This window comes from Diorhabda carinulata, chromosome 4 (assembly GCF_026250575.1).
Source record: "Diorhabda carinulata isolate Delta chromosome 4, icDioCari1.1, whole genome shotgun sequence".
Taxonomy (NCBI): Eukaryota; Metazoa; Arthropoda; class Insecta; order Coleoptera; family Chrysomelidae; genus Diorhabda; species Diorhabda carinulata.
This window is the reverse complement of record NC_079463.1, coordinates 15,826,021-15,844,545: the sequence shown is the minus strand read 5'-3', so window position 1 is coordinate 15,844,545 and position 18,525 is coordinate 15,826,021. Positions and strand designations below refer to the sequence as shown.

Genomic DNA, 18,525 nt, shown 5'->3' with positions numbered 1-18,525 from the left:
AAATTGACACCTTACGATCGCGCGTTTCCGACTAATCTCAGTACGCCGTGAGGCCTTTCGGCAGGTGGACATTCGTCACTTCTGTTAAGGTAAGTTACATTTTTGCACACGTCGGGATACCTGCAGACCCCACCCGTGATTTAACATAGTTACTTTTTTCACTTTGGTTATCTTTTTATTTGTTTCTTTTTCAGAATTGGTGTTGTATAAATGGAAAAATGAGTCGCAGACTCAATGAAAATTATTTTGCCAAATTATAAACGATTTCAGTAACTCGGAAAGCGAAGGCATATGAGACACGACTCAAGAGAACATTTTTGAAGAAGTAGGTGATATAAGTGACTGTGAATCAATACATAGCGAACATAATTCAGCGTCTGAAATAGAGGAAAGCGATGAGTCTTCCGCCGCCGAGGATACAGCCAGTAATAGTTTTTACGGTAAAAACCGGTTCAAATGGAGCAAAACGCCTCTACATTCATCTCGTACTACACTACATTATCGAAGAGCGCGCGGGTTTGAAAGGGCCTGCTCTTTCTAATAATGAAATGTCACCAATAGAAACATAGTAACTATTGCTTACTGATGATATATTCCAACTTATAGTGCAGTATACTAATCAAAAGCTAGAAGCTAAATATATTTCACCACTGATACGACCTTACTATGCCAAAAACAGATAGTTGTGAGTTGCGAGCTTATTTTGGATTACTTTCACTTACAGCAGTTTTCAGGTCAAATCACGAAAATTACGTCTGATTACACTGGTAGAGACATATTTCGTGGCGTAATGGGATTGAACAGATTTTTATTCATTCATTTCTATATCAAATTTGATGACTTTAGCACACGGGAACAAAGGAAGTCTACTGACAAACTGGCTTTGATAAGCGAAATATTTGATAAATTTATCCAAAACTGTAGTAACAACTATATTTGCTCGAAATATTTATGTATAGATGAAATGTTAGTGGAATTTCGTGGTAGATGCTCGTTCAGGATGTTTATTAAAAGCAAGCCTGGAAAATATGGGCTAAAAGTTCAATGCATGTGTGATGCAAAAACCCACTACTTGTACAACGCTTTTATATACACAGGAAAGCCTCTAATACAAATAAATTCTTCACATCCGTACCAACTCAGGATGTTTTGAAGTTGACTGAACCGGTGTATGGATAGAAATGTCACTGTAGATAGTTGGTTCACTTCGATTGAACTAGTTGATCTTCTCTTACAAAAAGGACTCACATATGTTGGCACCATACGAAAAAATAGACGAGAAATTTCACATGAGTTTCTCCCTAATAAAACAAGACCCGTGGAATCTTCATTATTTGGATTTGTACGTGACAAAACATTAGTATGACACGTACCAAAAAAGAACAAGACTTTCATCAATGCACCATGGAATATCAGTTAACGAGCAGTCCAAAAAGCCGGAAATCATAGAATTTTATAACAGCACTAAAGGAGGAGTAGATGCCTTGGACTTGAAATGTTCAAATTATTCATGCTCACGTCGAACACGGAGATGGTCAAACGAAATTTTTGGTGCTATAATGATTATTTCAATTGCTAATGGCTATGTTCTCTGGGTTCTATCCAACCAAAATAAGAAAAAGAGCCGAGGAAAATACATAAAGTCTATTGCAATGTCTCTTATAAAGCCACACATTTGCCAAAGATTGGATAATAATCCAACTTGACCAAAGATGTAGAAGCGATAATGATGAAGTTGATCGACAAAGAGCACACTTTGCCTAGCTCAGATGAACCTGATCCTAGGCCCCAAAAATTAAGCGCAGATGCTATTTTGTCCCAGATCCAAAGATAAAAAAAGTACTATTGTTTGTAAGTCTTGCAAGAAAACTATTTGCAAGCCTCATTCAGTAGGAATTACTTATTGTTTACCATACCTACCCAAAGAATAATTTTTATCGTTAGTTTAGGGTAGTACGTTTCAAGTATTGTCATTTTTTTTATATAATGTTTATTGTTCAATTTTCGTATAATTACTTGTTTTTGATGCTTATTTTATTAGAAAAAAATAAGAAGTTAGTCAGAAGTTGACTTTTTGTTAAATTTTAGTACATTAAACATGTTCCTTAAAAATTATATGTAGAAGATTTTTAATTTTATAAAAATGTTTCTTACTGTCTAAATACTGATTGTTTTATAATTAATAAATACTTTTCATAAATATTATAATGTATTTTCTTATAATCTAAAACGATTCTTAAAAAATATTTAAAAAAATGATTTTATAAGTAAATTTATATTGGGGATACTTCTAGACCCCACGCGTGACGTTATGTTAACCTAAACAACGCGTGTACTTATTAAAGGTTAATGTTGAAATTCGCAGAAACCGGCGAACAATTCCTTAAAAGTAGCTTTTGGGCAACGGGTATATACTCTTAAGACAAATGAAATATTAAATAAATTGCCTGGTACTGACGACACTGAAATAAACCAAAATTTCTAAAACAGTTTGAACGACACAGTTGTCCAATTTCTACAGGGTATTAGGAACAAAAAGGACCTAGAACTTAGAAAAAAGAAAAGAAACATTGCACCATTTTGACTCAAAGAAGTTGCTTCTGAATTCTGTGTGTCCTTCGACTTAGAACCTTCTCAACTCTCAAATTTCGCCCAAAAAACCTGTTGATCTTGACTATAAGTCATTGGTCAAAGAATTCAAGAAATTTTTGTGCCCTAAGAAAAGTATGGTAGTTTCTCCACTTGTTTTTCTCTCAACTTACCAGCAAGATGAGCCCATCGCTGAGTGCACAAGGTTTCTAAGTACCACTCTAAATCGCGCCCCACGTCAAGGTCGCGCACTCGAGATGTGTGTCTCCACCGAGACACTCTATCTAAGCGAAACCAGTTTGCATTCAAACCCTTCTCAAAAATCAGAAACATGATTCCAAATCCAAAGACGTGGCGTGCCGTCTACAAATTTCGTATAATGACCCCTCGGAAAATATGGCTGCCATCAAGTCATTGACGTTTTTCAACACCAAAGTTCCCGCACTACTAAAAAGTATATGGTCACAGTTCATCTTCAGGGTCATCCACTGAAGTCTGAAGTCGATTCCAGAACAGGGTTCACCTTCATACCTCGGGACCAGTATCATAAACTGAACATTTCAAATGAATTGAAAATGTCAATTATAGAATTTCGAACATGGTTAACGTTTTCGTTCCGGATAGAAAAGTCGAAGTTCAAGAATAATACCAAGGGAAGTGTTCCACGGAAAAACTCTACGTGGTTCCCGAGAAATTGTCGGTCGAACCTGGATCCGCAATTTGCAGACAACTTCAATGACCTTGACACACAAGTCTTCGCATGGATAGATTTTTCAAGACGACCACGTCGACACCATCGAAGATCTTGCTGTAAAGTACCCTCAAGTTTTCGATGAACGTATTAGCTCTGTTCCTGACATCAAGGTAACACTGCACTTACGGAAACACGCCAAGCCAACATTTTTCAAATCACGAGAGGTATCCTATGCTGTACGAGAAAAAGTGGAGAAAGAATTGGATGCCTTAGAACAGGGGTGCTGAAACGGTTGATCGCGAGTGCTTTTTGAGTAGATCTCGAGAAGAAAAAAATTTTTAATAAGTAGGTAAGTAACTAAACTACAAAAATGTATTACGTAATAAAATAACACTGCTTGCGGCAAAAGGCGGCTTTTTCAAAGGAACTCGCGGCACTTGTCAAAGAAAAGCCGCTTTGTTTCTAGACTAGACTGTACTGTCTAGTTTCGGGCGGCGCGTTTGACGGGAACATTCGAGACTTTCTTTCACGCCAATATAAATGTTGCGCCTGCATGAATTGGAGTCATTCTGAATTGTAACTTGATAGCGATACTGCGTCGATACAAAGTTTATTATTAAATAGTGGAAAATGAGTGCAGTGAAGAAATCTAAAACGTATCATTTTAATAAGGAGTGGGAGGAAGAATTTTTCTTTTGTATGGTGAAGGATAAGTGCATTTGTGTTATTTGTCGTGCGTCAGTTGCAATACCTAAGCGTGGTAACTTAGAGAGGCATCATAAAACGGTTCATAAAAACTATCAAAAGGATTTTCCGCCACAGAGTGAATTAAGAAAACGAAAAGTAAGTGATTTTATATCTTGTTTGAAAAAAGAACAAACCATGTTCACAAGACCAGCCAAACAATCAAAAGCTGCTACGATCGCGTCATTTAAAATATCTCATATATTGGCGAAACACAAGAAACCATTCGAAGATGGATCGGTGGTGAAGGAAGCATTTATTGAAGCGGGTGAGACTTTATTTGGAGATTTTAAAAATAAAACAGAAATCATGTCTGCTATTAGAGAACTTCAGTTATCTTGTCCGACTGTCACAAGGCGTATTGAAGTCATGAGTCAGGACATCGCAGATAAACTAAAACATGATATCATGGAATGTACATACTTTTCTTTACAGTTCGACGAATCCACCGATATGACAGACACTGCCCAGCTGTGTATTTTTATTCGGATGGTATTCAATGACATGTCGGCTAAGGAAGAATTTTTGACAATCATTTCTCTGAAGGGGAAGACCCGTGGCGAAGATATATATGAAGTTTTCTTTAATTTTGTAAAAAACTACGAGCTACCAATATATAAATTAGTGTGCATTACAACCGATGGAGCACTTTATGATGGATCAACTGAAAAGAAAGGATCTGAAACATTTTCCGTCTTTGAAAGTAAGGATTCCTCAGTTTAATTATGAGGCTGAATTATCAAATATTTTGGGACAATTCGAAATGCGTTTTTATGATTGCAGTAAGTTGGAAAATATAGCATCACTTATGAGTTATTCTTTTTTATGTAAAAACATTGAGGAATTAGCTACTGAAATAGCAAGTCAGTTTAATATGAACTCATGTTCTGTTGAAAATGAGTTGGTGCAGATTATATCAGATATACATCTCAAAGCTACAGCATCTGATACAAATTTCTGGTGTTTTATATCTGAAGATAAATATCCGAATCTAAGGCAAATCGCCCTTCAACTGACGGCATTGTTTGGGTCAACTTACTTGTGCGAGTCTGCATTTTCGGAAATGAAGATATTTAAGTCAAAATATCGCAATCGACTAACTGACGATCATATGTCATCATGCTTGCGATTAGCACTCAGTGGTTACGTACCATCTTATGAAAAGTATGCTGAGGACATGCAGTGCCACGCTTCAACATCCAAAGCCACTCTTTAGTTAGGTTTAACACCATATGTAACTCTTTTGTTTTGTAACAACCAATAAACTCGCAATTTTGAATAACTATGAGTTTTTTCATTGATATTGTAGAGAAGAACCTAACTAAACCTAACCCAAACCTTGACTAAAATAATGTACCTATATTGTGCAGAAAGCTAATATCTATATATGCTACGGTACACCCTACTTAGGTTAGTTGACACAAGTGATTGTGGTTCACCTTTGGTGGTGACACCAAAGCCAGACGGAAATGTACTACTTTGTGTTGAAAACAAAATGGCCGTCAACCAACAACTTGTCAATTTGAAACACCCCAGTTGAGTTGAGTTGAGGACGTACTGAACAGTCTCAGAAACTTAAAATATTTCTGCAACCTTCTCAAAACCTACTTGCACGTTTAAGTCGATGACGAATCAAGTCGCATTCAAACGATTTTAACATAGAGGGTTGAGAGATCACGTGTTGTCGAGGTATTATGCCAACCGGAATCAGTGGAAGCTTGGCACTATTATCAACAAGCTAGGAAAACTTCACTACATCGTTTAGCTCGACGATAAACAAGTGGAAAGCGCCACATTGACCAGCTTCGGCGTTCAGAAATTCCAAAGAAGAAGGTTCACTTTGCCCCTGAACTATAGGGAGATGATTTGCAACCTACCTCGACTGCTCATTCTCTTCCAAACCTACATGACTTTCAATCTACTCATTATATTCATCATATTCAACGAGGGAGACCCTCAAATTGCAGCGGCCGCTCTAGAGCCTCCTTCTACTGATATCAGGCGTCCTCGCAAAGCGCCCTCTTACTATATAACGACTTAATAAGCGGGAGACTGTTGTGACTGTCATGGTGACAGCAGTGCCATCGTGAAATTAGAACAGTAATAAAATGAAACCACACCTGCCCAGTTTGTAGTGACTTTTTTAATTCTTCACTTTTTTTCAAGTTATCTAAACTTGCGTCAAATATAAAAAACTACTGTCAATAAAGTCAATGTTCATCCAATTTCGCTGTTGTCTTGTGTTCGTCTACAACTTAATAGTGACGACGAGATAAACATTTCGCCATGAATGCCGATTAATTCGCACAGTTTCTGGCTGCTTTCAAAAAGAAACAGAAGAAGCTAATTGACAAGGTGATTCAACAATCTAGTGCCGCCTGATGTCTGACTTTTCCTGTATAATTTACATTATATGATTTTACAGTCATTTTCTTTTCAATAAATCAAGGCAATGTTGTATAATAAACTACAGTAGAATTCATGGTAATTATACACTTTCGCGGTCTCCTGGTTTTTTGGCTCTAGAAAATCGAAAAATGGATGGATTTTAATGATCTTGGTCTCAAAATGTTAAATATTTTTTACAGTTTCATGACTTGAAATGCAAAAAAAATTACTTTCTACATATAATCCTTCGTAACTGTTTCTGACGTTGGAATCAAGTTCGTATATTTTTTTTCGCAATTTACATAAAAAAATGAATATTTTGAAAAAAAATTCAAAAAAGTTAATTTTTCGGTATTTTACAGCCTAAAATGTATTCTATTGAATAAAAGATAATAATCACATTTACACGAATGTTCCAATTTATGCATTTTGATAACGATAAATTAAGTTGTGTCGATAATTGTTACACACATTATCGACTGTCAATGTTACGTCAATTGAAATATATTGACAATGAGTTGCAACAATTGTGAATTGAATACATTTGAAGCACTTACAATATTCAGTGATACAAAACAAGCAATTGAGTTTTTAATTCATCATGGTGCGATAGAATCTGAGGTTTTTGGTAATAATTGTGGTAAATTATGTGACTTGAATACAAAAACACTATTTTGGCAATGTCGTAAGAAGAAGAAAGTTACTATTAATAAACGAGTTGAAGTACAACAATGCAATTTCAAGCAATCTATTCGTACTGGTTCGTGGTTTAAAGATTCATCATTGAGTTTAGAGAAAAGTTGCTCAATAATTTCTCAATATTTGCTTTCAAACCCACCTCATGAGCAATATTTAATGAATGAATTCAAAATATCTCCAACAACTTATTGTGATTGGGCTTCATTTATTCGAGAAGTTTGTGAATTCTGGGTATTTAAAAACTGTTCATCAAAAATTGGTGGTAGGAAAAAAGTTGTCGAAATTGACGAAGCGAAGTTTGGTCGTCGCAAATACAATAAAGAGTAATCGAAGGAAAATGGATTTTCGGAGGCATTGAGAGAGAAACCAAAACATTATGGAACCAGTAATGAACAGGACAAAAGAAGTACTATTAGAAGTTATAAAACGAAGAATTACACCAGGAACCACAATAATATCTGATTGCTGGAAAGCTTATGACTGCTTGAATGATGAAGGTAGTTGTTTATTCTTATTTTCGTCTGAAGTTTCAGTAACAAAATTGCTTTACTACCAAGAAAATTTTTTATTTGAATTCGAAACGAAAAAATATCTCCCTTCATGTTATTGATATTGTAGGATTTAAGGATTTGACGGAAAATCATTCTTTAAATTTCGTGGATCCACATTCTGGCGCTCATACGCAAAACATAGAGAGGACATGGAGAACGGCGAGAGCAATATACCCAAATATGGCTCGAAAGAAGAGAACATGTTTGGGTATATTGCCGAATTTTTGTTTCGCACAAAATATAATAATCATTGTCAAAGACTGCATAACTTTTTTATAATTTTACATGATTTTTGTGATAATATTAGCAATAACAATAATTAATAGTTTTAGAAGCAGTTTTTGTTTTTTATTGTTTTTGTTTTTTTTGAAGAAATATTTGATGTTTCTTAAGACTACAAAATTTATTAAAAAAAAGTTTTATTTTCATCTTCAAATTAAAATATTTGAAGATTTCACAATGTAATTTTTTTTTCAATTATAATAAAAAATATTTTTTTGTTTGTAAATAAAATGAGTATTGTTTACTGTGTTGTTTTCATTTCATACGAAAGATAAGTTGAAAGAATAGAATTATGTAACACTTGTTAAACAGCATTATTTTGTGCTCTTTTAGCAATTTAGGTAACGAATGACCAATACCTCGGCCCCCTCACTTTCTCCGCGCGCTTCACTGTTCAATTCTCCTTATTGGCGCGCGTAAATCACAGTTAGTGTTTGTCAACTGTTATGACAAGTTCATAAAGCGCCATAAAATGAGTTCTGTAAAGAGAAAGTGTTTTACGATTGAAGAAAAGAGTGCAATATTACACAGATTAGAAGCTGGTGAATCAAACGCGACCCTCGCAAAGGAATTTGGCGTATCTCATTCTACAATATCAACAATAAAGAAGAATAAATACAAGATCGAGCCGTTATTTAATGCCAATGTTTTAAAATGCAAACGTGTAAGAACTTCTACTCATGAGCAGTTGGATAAGGCATTGTTACAGTGGTTTAAGCTTCAGCGCGACCGGGGAATACCTCTTAATGGACCTCTGCTACAAGAGAAAGCAAATTTGTTTGCTAGACAGTTAGACATGCAAAATTTCATATGTTCCATGAGTTGGCTAAACCGTTTTAAAGTAAGACACAACATCGTCAGTGGAAAGATTGTTGGCGAGTCTTTGTCAGTACAACAGAGTGATGTACACGATGGGTTAGAAAAAGTTTGGCCTACTCTACGTGCTCAATTTAGTGATGATGAAATTTTTAATGCAGATGAGACCGGGTTGTTTTATAAATTAACCCTAGACAAGACGTTGAAAGTTAAAGGTGAAAAATGTAAAGGAGAAAAATTATCAAAGGAGCGAATAACAGTGATGGTGGCAGCCAACATGAGTGGCACAGCTAAAAAAAACTTCTCGTAATCGGGAAATCTCAACGTCCCAGATGTTTTAAAAATGTACGGCATTTGCCAGTGGATTATGAGAGCAATCGAAAAGCCTGGATGACTGGTTATGAAAAAGAATAAGAAAATCCTGCTGTTAGTTGACAACTGTCCTGCACATCCCCATATTGAAGAATTGAAAAGCATAACCCTAGTATTTCTGCCTCCAAACACGACATCAGTGTTGCAACCCATGAATCAAGGGATCATTCGAGCTTTGAAAGTACATTTTCGTAAAAAACTTGTTTTTAAAATGATCCAGTTTCTAGATGGCGGATGCAGTAGTGTTGAGTGCCCGAAGATCACTGTTCTTGACGCTATTCTAATGATTCAAGATGCCTGGACTTAACTCAAGCAAGGAACAATTTTTAACTGTTACAAACATGCTGGTTTTGTCCGAAGCAATGTAGAATTTACCATAACTTCAGATGATTTTAACGAAGAAGAAGACGTACCGCTGAGCATTTGGGCGAAGGCTATTGATAAAGCATCAGTTACCTATAACAAACGAGGACTTTGAACAATACGCGCGTGTCAATGATGCTGTCACCACTTGTGAAGAGCCATCTGATGAAAACATTGTGGATAATATCATCGTCGACGACGCGAATAGCAAAGATAGCGACGGTGATGATGACGAACCAGAGATTTATCCAACCTTGAGTGTATCTGAAGCTCTGAAGGCTGCGGAAACGCTTAATGTATTTGTTCCGACTAACTTTGGTGATGACCATATGAAAACAATGATGTCACGAATTCACAATGCTGTCCGAAGTTCTTACTACCGAACAAAAGTCTGTCAAAAACAAACCCAAATAACAGATTTCCTACGTTAGTGACAGTATTACAGTACATTACGTACCTATGTTTGTAATTTGGTATGTACTACTTATTTGTGTACATATAAGAATAATTAAAATAAACATATGTAACTGATTCCTACAACATGTTTTATTTACTTAAATAGGAAAATCAAACTTTCGCATTTATAATACATAATTACATACTAGGGTGGCCCTTATTTTTGAAAGTCGGAAATGTTGAGATGCTACCCCCTAAAATGGTTCTCCACTACGAAAAAATAATTCCTGAAAAATTTCATCCAAATTCATAAAGTTTAACACGTGCCGAAAATGCTTGAAATGTTATTGTTCCGAGTACTCGGTCGCGTACCTATCAGTCACCGCGCGCTGCGCGGCACTATGCCGCGTTACGTGCCTTATATTTCAAAATCGGAGTAAATACGTACCACCTAAGATACGTAACTAATTAGCTGTCGTCTGTTCATGGTAAGAATATCGACGAGGTCCTTTCTTAATGTGAACAGGAACAGACTATACGAGTGATGCGAACGTTTCACGTAACACTCGTGAGTCGTGATAATAAAGACTTGTCCTAACTTGTTTGCGGGGCTGCGGCGCGTTCTACAGTAAAATATTAATGAACAGCCGGCGTTCTCGTTCAGTTCTTCTTCGTTCGTCGCTATGGTCACGTCGTCCAGTAACAAAACTCTTCGTAAAGATTCGGAAGTATTTTTAGTCGGTAATTATTCACCCCAGATTGTTGGGAAGAAATTACCCTCGAAAAGAAATGTATTGAAAGTGTTATTTTTTAATATGAGAGAGGTGCGTTTGAACTTGAACGAAGCTGCACGATTAGCGATTCGAGAAACGTTGGTATTCTGGGAGAAAGGAAGAATTCCAACCCAGAGTGAGAAAAATTGTATTCCAAAGTTGAAAAAGTTGTACCAAGAGTGGAGAGATCTCCAGAAGTATGCGAGTTTGACTCCAGAAAAAAAATCTGCGAACCAATTGAAGAAAGAACAGACATTTGTCAGTGAACTTGACGATCTCTTTGATGTGGCTGCGCTAAATGCTTTGACGTTGATGAAAATTCCGGAAGATGTGGAATTTTTAAAAAACAGCGAATGAGAGGAAGAGTCTGTTATATGTATGGCATCGATAAACAGCTGACAGTACAGGAAGTGAAATCGAGGGAGCGTGCTGAGAGAGCCGAAATGTATAAGAAAAGAAAATTTGAAGAATTTGCCGGAGAGAGTGGGTAGAAGTACACTTTAGAATGAATATTTTTTGAGTGATGTAGAATGTTGTGGTTTTGTTTACTATGCTGAATTTTGTCTATAGGTGAGGAAATAGAATTAGTCGACAGTACGAGCGGGAGTGACGAAGATATTGGTGATAATGAAGGTGTACAAGTGCCAGTTCCATGTGTAGCGCGTGAGACGCAAAAACGAGGCCGTCAGAAAATCATCACCGAGCGTTTAATTCCTACCCTCGATAGGTGTAAGGTCAGTGATCGTGATGCAATTCATCTCATTTCAGCCGTGGCAGATGCCTTGGGTCAGGATTTGAATGACGTGGTTTTAAATAGAACGTCCCTGCAACGATCAAGTCGTGAACTACGAGCAAAGGAAGTCGAAAAACTCAAAAATGAATTTAAAAATATCGATTTGAATGCAGCTGTGGTCCACTGGGATGGGAAGTGCTTACCTTCGTTGACTGGCCATGAAATTGTTGATCGACTACCTGTAATCATCAGCAATGGTGAGGTCGAACAAATCCTTCACATTCCAGCATTAGACAGCGGTACCGGGAAATCGCAGGCTGAAGCGATTTATCAGGCATTATGCGACTGGGGCTTGGAAGGAGTAGTGAAAGCATGTTCTTTCGATACGACTGCCTCGAACTCCGGGCAAAAGAATGGTGCCTGCGTTCTTCTGGAGAGGTTGTTAGAGAGAAAATTGCTGTATCTCCTGTGCAGACATCATATTTTAGAAATAATTTTAAGAGCGGTTTTTGAGAAGAAATTACCGGAAACGTCTGGTCCGAACGTTGCAATTTTTAAAAGGTTCCAGGATTTTTGGCCGCAAATAAAGCAACGTGATTTTTCGACAGGCATGGAGGAGAGAGAAGTGATCCAAATTTTCGAACATGACAAATCTGCTTTGATTGAGTACTTGAAAAGTCTAACGAATTTTGCAAGAGGAGATTACAAGGAACTGGCTGAATTATGTCTAATTTTTTTAGGACACTTTTCCTGAAAATGTGCGATTCCATTTCTCCGGCGCTATGCACCACGCCCGGTGGATGTCTAAAGCGATTTACACCTTGAAGATTTTCATGTTTCAGCATCAGTTTAAAATGAATATTGCTACTAAAGAAAGTATTCGCGACATCAGCAGTTTCATAGATAAAATTTACGTTAAAATGTGGTTTTCAAGTTCGCTAGCGACGAAGGCGCCGCGGTCTGATTTGAATTTACTGAAAGAATTACATGAATATCGAAAAGTTGATGCGGATGCAGCTGAAGTTGCATTAAATAAATTTTTAAGACATTTGTGGTACCTAAGTCCAGAGGCCGTCGCCTTCTCTTTTTTTGATGAAGATGTCTCTTTTGACATAAAAGAAAAGATGCGTTAGAAAATAAAAGGATTACGAAGTTCAGTTGATGTTGATGATTTTGACGATGATGATTTGTACGAAGAGGAGGATGTTGTACCTAAAAGAATAACTTTGAAGCGTTCCGAAATCGAAGGAATTGGAGAACTCGATGAATTTATTTCGCCCAACACAAAAATATTTTTTACTCGTTTTTGTATTGACGCATCTATTCTTGAACGACCCCCTTCCAAGTGGGACACCGATGAAGGATATCAACAGGCAAAGGCAATTGTAAGCAGAATTCGAGTCACAAACGATACAGCAGAGAGGGGAGTGAAGTTGATTGAAGATTACAACTATAAATTAAGCACGAATGACGAGCAGAAACAGTTCATTGTGAAAATAGTATCGGACCATCGAAAGAAGTATCCGGATTCCAAAAAATCGACTTTAGTTGCGCGATTTGAAGATGGCCAGAGTTCTTCGTCAGACCAGTAGATCGGGATAATAAAGGCTATAATCGTACATATTTCATTATTCAAAGATATTCGTGTGTAGTGTGTATTGTATTGTAGGTAAGTATTAATGATTCTGATTTTGTTGTTCATGTTGCAATATAAGATTTGTTTAAGGTTTTTCAAGTCAGACTGCATTCTGTATTCAGTAGATTTTTTGTTCCTTTAGTATGACATGATTACAGTACTTAACTACTGATATATGACCTCATACGTAATGTTGCCTGCACTAACAAAACGTGGTAACATTTCTCGCGGCGCTTCGCGGCAGCTCAAGTGACACCGCGCGCTACTTAATTTCTACAATTTTCTTTGCGTTTTCGACACGGGTTAGACTTCATCAATTCGGCTGAAATTTTTAGATGATCATTTTTTCGTGACACAGAACCATTTTAGAGGGTAGCATCTTGAAAAAACTCAAAAAAAAATCACCTCTATAAATAAGGGCCACCCTATTACATACATATGTAAATATCCGTTTTATACGTCATCCGGTTGGTACGACATAATATCGGCGGTCCCTTGAAGGTCGTTATATCCGGATTCTACTGTACTTATCTTTAAAACGTGCGTTGAGCGATTTTCTCCTAGTACAGTTCGAAAGCAAAATATTTGACTCTAAAGCTTAAAACTGAAATGGTGTACACATGTAGACCGCGCCACCACTGGTGTTACAGAAATACAAGCGCTCACTGGAGAGTTTTTATACTTTTGGAGGTACAGACGAATGATTTTGAAAGGTCGTATTTATATGTAACTGTCGCGGAAATATTCATTCTATCGTATGTTGGCCACTTCGAATTCTGAAGAATATTAAGTGATCCTCAGTTGTGAAAACGTTGAGAACTACTGATTCACAATACTGAAGATTATTTTCAGATTTAAAATTTCACCACCAACTAAAATACATTTGTCTTTTATATATGTTACCGGCAATTCCCGGCGCGCGTCGTAAACAGCAAGCAGTTCTGCCTTAGACCAGAACTGCCGACAAAAGTGTACTGGACGGAGCTATTACTCGCAATCATTTGGAAAGCACCGTAAAAATGACTTCAGGCAGAGAGTGAAACTGGCTTACTTACGCTTAAGTGTGTAAATATTATTGTATAAAGTAGAATTCGATTCGACAGTGTATAATGTACACAGTCTATCGTAAGCTGTTCGACGAGACGCAAGTAAAGCTGACAGTTTTTTTTCGTTTGTGATAACAGCGTTCTTCGCCTTTTGTTATCCGTAATAACAATGAGTTCAATTGTTCGTAAGTGATGATTTATGTTAAAATGTTCATTTACTGTGCTATGCCCGTTGGAAAACAACTTTTGTAGAAATCACCAGTGGTGATCATTATAAAGTCTTTTATGCTGAACAGTATCAAAAGCTGATAAAAGAAGTAGAAGATGCAGCAGTGGCTAGGCCAAAGACTAAACACCAAAATAGACTGTCAAGAATCAAAGTATACAAAGTACTGAATTGCCTACTAAGCTCATTAATGCAACTAGTAATGAAGTGAGATATTATGAACCTGCTGAAATTTTATTTGATGAAATTCACAACATACATCTTTTTACTGGACATGGTGGTCGAAACAGGATTATACATAAGGGAAATAAAGAGTTTGCAAATATGACAAAAGAGCTCGTCCATAAATAGGATTGTCATGAAGATGATATTGGGAAATTCATTGGCCTGGCGATCTCTATGAAAGCTGAAAAAAGGAAATATCTTCTGAAAAATTGCTGGATACCCTCTAAAAACTATGATTTTGGGGGTGATGCCAAACACCTCAAGAGGAAATTCAATGATCACTGGTTGGAGATATATTCGCCATGGTTAGCTTACTCAAGACGGCTCAAAGGAGCTTTTTGTAAGTACAGGGTGCGGCAGCATAACTTCCTTTTTTAAAAAGTTCGCCATTTAGTCGGTAGATGTCGTAACGGAGTGCTAGTGGTCTCGTTCGAGAGGGGGGACTATAAAGTTTTGTCCCGGCACAGTTCAGTCGCCATCATGCGTTGGAACAGTGAGGAGCGTGCGTTTGCCGTTGAGGTTTACTTTTCGAGCGGATGTTCTGTGATCGCAACCCAGCGCGCCTTTCGGAATCGCTTTAATTTAGCCCCCTTGGCCCCTGTCCCGGACCGGAAATCAATTGTTACGTGGGTCACTACGTTCAGACAAACTGCAAGTGTGACAAGACGAAGAACTGGAGTCCCTCGGCCCATTAGATCACCGGAGAACATTGAGTTAGTTAGAACTTCAGTGTTGCGATCACCACGGCGTTCTGCGCGCAAACATGCGTCTGCCCTTGGACTTTCCGATCGTTCTGTGAGGAGAATACTTCATGATGATCTTCATTTTCATCCATACAAGATGGCAATTGTGCAGGAACTTTCTGAACGTGACTTCAATTCTCGGAGGAACGCGTGTGAGGTTTTTCTGGAAGTCGTTCCTGAGGACGCTATTGTTTTTTTTAGTGATGAAGCCCATTTTCATTTGTGTGGATCCGTAAACAAACAAAACATGCGCTACTGGGCTGATACCAATCCTCGACAATTGCATCAACGGCCTTTGCATTCACCTAAAGTCACAGTGTGGTGTGCAATTTACTCACGTGGAATTATTGGTCCCTGGTTCTTTGAGGAAAATGAAGTCACAGTGACAGTGAATTCGCACCGGTATGTAAACATGTTACAGGAATTTTTTTTCCCACGGCTAGATGAGTTGGACTTAGGGGACACTTGGTTCCAACAAGACGGAGCAACGGCACACACTTCAAGAACATCGATGGCTGTTTTGAGGGAACACTTCCCAGAGCGCCTTATCTCAATTAGGGGCGATTTGGAGTGGCCAGCCCGCTCTCCCGATTTGACCCCTTGTGATTATTTCCTATGGGGTTTTTTGAAATCCCGTGTGTATGTGAACCGTCCAAGGACCCTACAAGATTTGAAGACGAACATCCAGGAAGAAATTGCCAACATAACGCCTGCTATGCTGGCAAGAGTCATGACAAACGCCAGAAATCGGTTTACTCAGTGTATGGAGAATGGGGGACGTCACCTAACTGATTTGATCTTCAAAACTCAGTAAAACAAAACTTTATGTATGTGCCTGTATTATAAAAAACGAATAAAAATTTTCTGATTCATACAATAAGTTTTATTAACTTTTGAAAAAAGGAAGTTATGCTGCCGCACCCTGTACTTTCCTCAATTGTTTCGTGTATCATTTTCCACCGAACACACGATTTAGCTCTAAGAGGCAAAAACTTGGATGGTGGCGTGCTTATCGACTTATGTCATTTATGCATAAAAGCAGGAGATTCACAATTAAGAGACCATTTTCATCACGGACCAAAAAACGCATCATACCGATCACCTATTATACAAAATGAAATAATTGGTTTATGTGGCAATTCAATAAGGGAACAAATTGTCTCAGACATTAAAGAAGCTTGTACCTAAAGCATTCTCGCTGAAGAAACTGCAGATATATCTGGCAAGGAACAGCTTTCGGTTGGATTGCGTTACTTTGATGAAAATACCAATGAAATCAAAGAAAAATTCTTAGGGATTGAAGGACTTAATGCTACAAGTATTGCTAAAGCCATTGATGATTTTTTGAAAAACTTAAACCTAGACCCTGATAAGTGTGTGGGATTAGGATTCGATGGATGTTCCACCATGTCTGGAAAAGAGACGGGCGTGCAAGCGATATTAAGGCAAAAGTATAAAAAAGCCTTCTATTTCCATTGCTCTTCACACAAGCTTAACCTTGTCGTGAACGACTTGAATGCTATCCCGGAAATACGAAACAGCGTTGAACTATTATTAATATTAATTACATATTTTAGCGAGTCTGTTTTACGACGCAACCTTATTACTAACATTCCTAAATTGTGTGAGACTAGGTGGTCAGAGAAGTATAAAAGCATTCGTGTTTTCAAGGAACACTTTTTAGATATAGTTGATGCTCTAGAGCCGCCATACTCAAAGTGTGTTCCGCGGAACCCCTGTAGGGATTCCGCAAGAATTTAGAACTCAGTCGCCACCCAGCACAGTAAAGTAATTTCAACTTAAAACAGTGCATTTTACGAGGAGAGTTTAACATCACGCCGCTCTTCAATAAAACTTTATGGCAAACCTATTGCAAGTTCTTTACTTACACCGATCCCTGTACAAAATACGAGAGTCAGAAGATTAAAAAAATATATCTCTACAGTAGCCCAAATATTTATTAAGGACGGCACGCGCCTAGATAAAAAGAATACGCGGCATTAGTGTGATGTCACAAACATTCTTTGTATCTAAACAAACCTGGTAGCCATACTATTTTCCATTTGTGTCTAGATTTTTGATTACTTAAGCGTTTTATAGGAGTTATTAAAGGAAAAAAATTGTTAAAAAGTAAGTAATCGTATTCACTTGATAAAATAAAAATAGTTATAATAATTCAAATTGACAAAAAATACAGTATTTTCTCATTTTAAAAGCTATATTTTAGGTTATGCTCACTAGATTAATGTATACTATTGGAATAATATTGAAATATATCAAATTAAATAATACTGATTATTTGTTCTAGTGTCATCAACGCATGTTTTAACATTATCTGCAATAGCAACCTTTTTTAAGGACAATATCGCCCAACTACAAAGAGGTGAAAACTCTTATAGCAGTGACAATGTGAAAAAAATGATTTTCGATCCTGCTGTTTCCCCTGCCCTACTTCGAGGTGAAGTTACAGCCAGTATGAAGAATAGAACTTATAATGTTGAGGTGAGTTTTGAAGTCATATCAAAAAGATCGTTGTTATTTTGCATAATCATGTTATTTTTCAGGTTTCCATTGATTACGAGGATGGTATATTGGATGCCACCTGCTCCTGCCCCAGGGGACAAGCAGTATGCCATCACATGGCAGCTGTATGTTTTCATGCACACAACAACGTCAGTGTTACTGACAAAACCTGTGTGTGGAATCAGCGCAAACCTACTGGCGATGGAGAAAAAATTGTGAGGATTAGTGATCTCTACAAACCAAAATTTTCTAATTATCAAGCTTTTTCGAGACCAGCATCAACCCAAGAAATGGCAGATTTTAGGAATGAATTAGGATACTCTAATCCAGTTGGATTTACATGGCTGTTTATGCCTGAGCAATCACAATTGACAAGCATAATAAAGAATATTGAAGATGTTTTATATTCACTCGAGTATACACAGGCTACTGACAAAGAGACATTTTTAAAATCAAAATGCTCAATAGATATCGATACTATAAATAAAGTTGAACAAATAACTTGAGGACAGTCAATTAATGAAAATTGGCTAGTTGATAGAAAGTACAGAATAACTAGTAGTAAATTTGGCTCTATACTGTCAGCCTGCAGGAGGAACAAATTCTCAAAATCTTTATTTTCAAGCCTACTAGAAGGGTACGAGCTGGATGGTATACAAGCGATAAAGTGGGGAAAAGAACATGAAGTGACAGCAATTGCTGTATTTCAAAAAATTACGGGATTAT

The 18,525-nt window shown here is 37.2% G+C and overlaps 2 protein-coding genes across 2 annotated transcripts; both read left to right on the top strand.

The window, feature by feature from the left end:
* Window positions 1-8,419: 8,419 nt before the first annotated feature.
* LOC130892467 (tigger transposable element-derived protein 4-like) lies at window positions 8,420-9,073 on the top strand. Its single transcript, XM_057797902.1, has one exon. It carries the CDS (start codon window positions 8,420-8,422, stop codon window positions 9,071-9,073), a length of 654 nt encoding a protein of 217 aa, XP_057653885.1.
* A 3,181-nt stretch (window positions 9,074-12,254) lies between these two features.
* On the top strand, window positions 12,255-18,305 carry LOC130892466 (uncharacterized). Its single transcript, XM_057797901.1, has 3 exons — window positions 12,255-12,528; window positions 17,585-17,778; window positions 17,841-18,305. Exons 1-3 carry the CDS (start codon window positions 12,255-12,257, stop codon window positions 18,303-18,305), a joined length of 933 nt encoding a protein of 310 aa, XP_057653884.1.
* The last annotated feature ends 220 nt before the right edge of the window (window positions 18,306-18,525 follow it).

Excerpts from the sequence above, each read along its gene's own strand:
- LOC130892467 (XM_057797902.1), top strand. The coding sequence starts at position 8,420 with ATGAGTTCTGTAAAGAGAAAGTGTTTTACGATTGAAGAAAAGAGTGCA.
- LOC130892466 (XM_057797901.1), top strand. The coding sequence starts at position 12,255 with ATGAATATTGCTACTAAAGAAAGTATTCGCGACATCAGCAGTTTCATA. Across the intron at positions 12,529-17,584 it reads TGACATAAAAGAAAAGATGC|TGTCATCAACGCATGTTTTA; the intron begins GTTAGAAAATAA and ends TATTTGTTCTAG. Across the intron at positions 17,779-17,840 it reads ATAGAACTTATAATGTTGAG|GTTTCCATTGATTACGAGGA; the intron begins GTGAGTTTTGAA and ends GTTATTTTTCAG.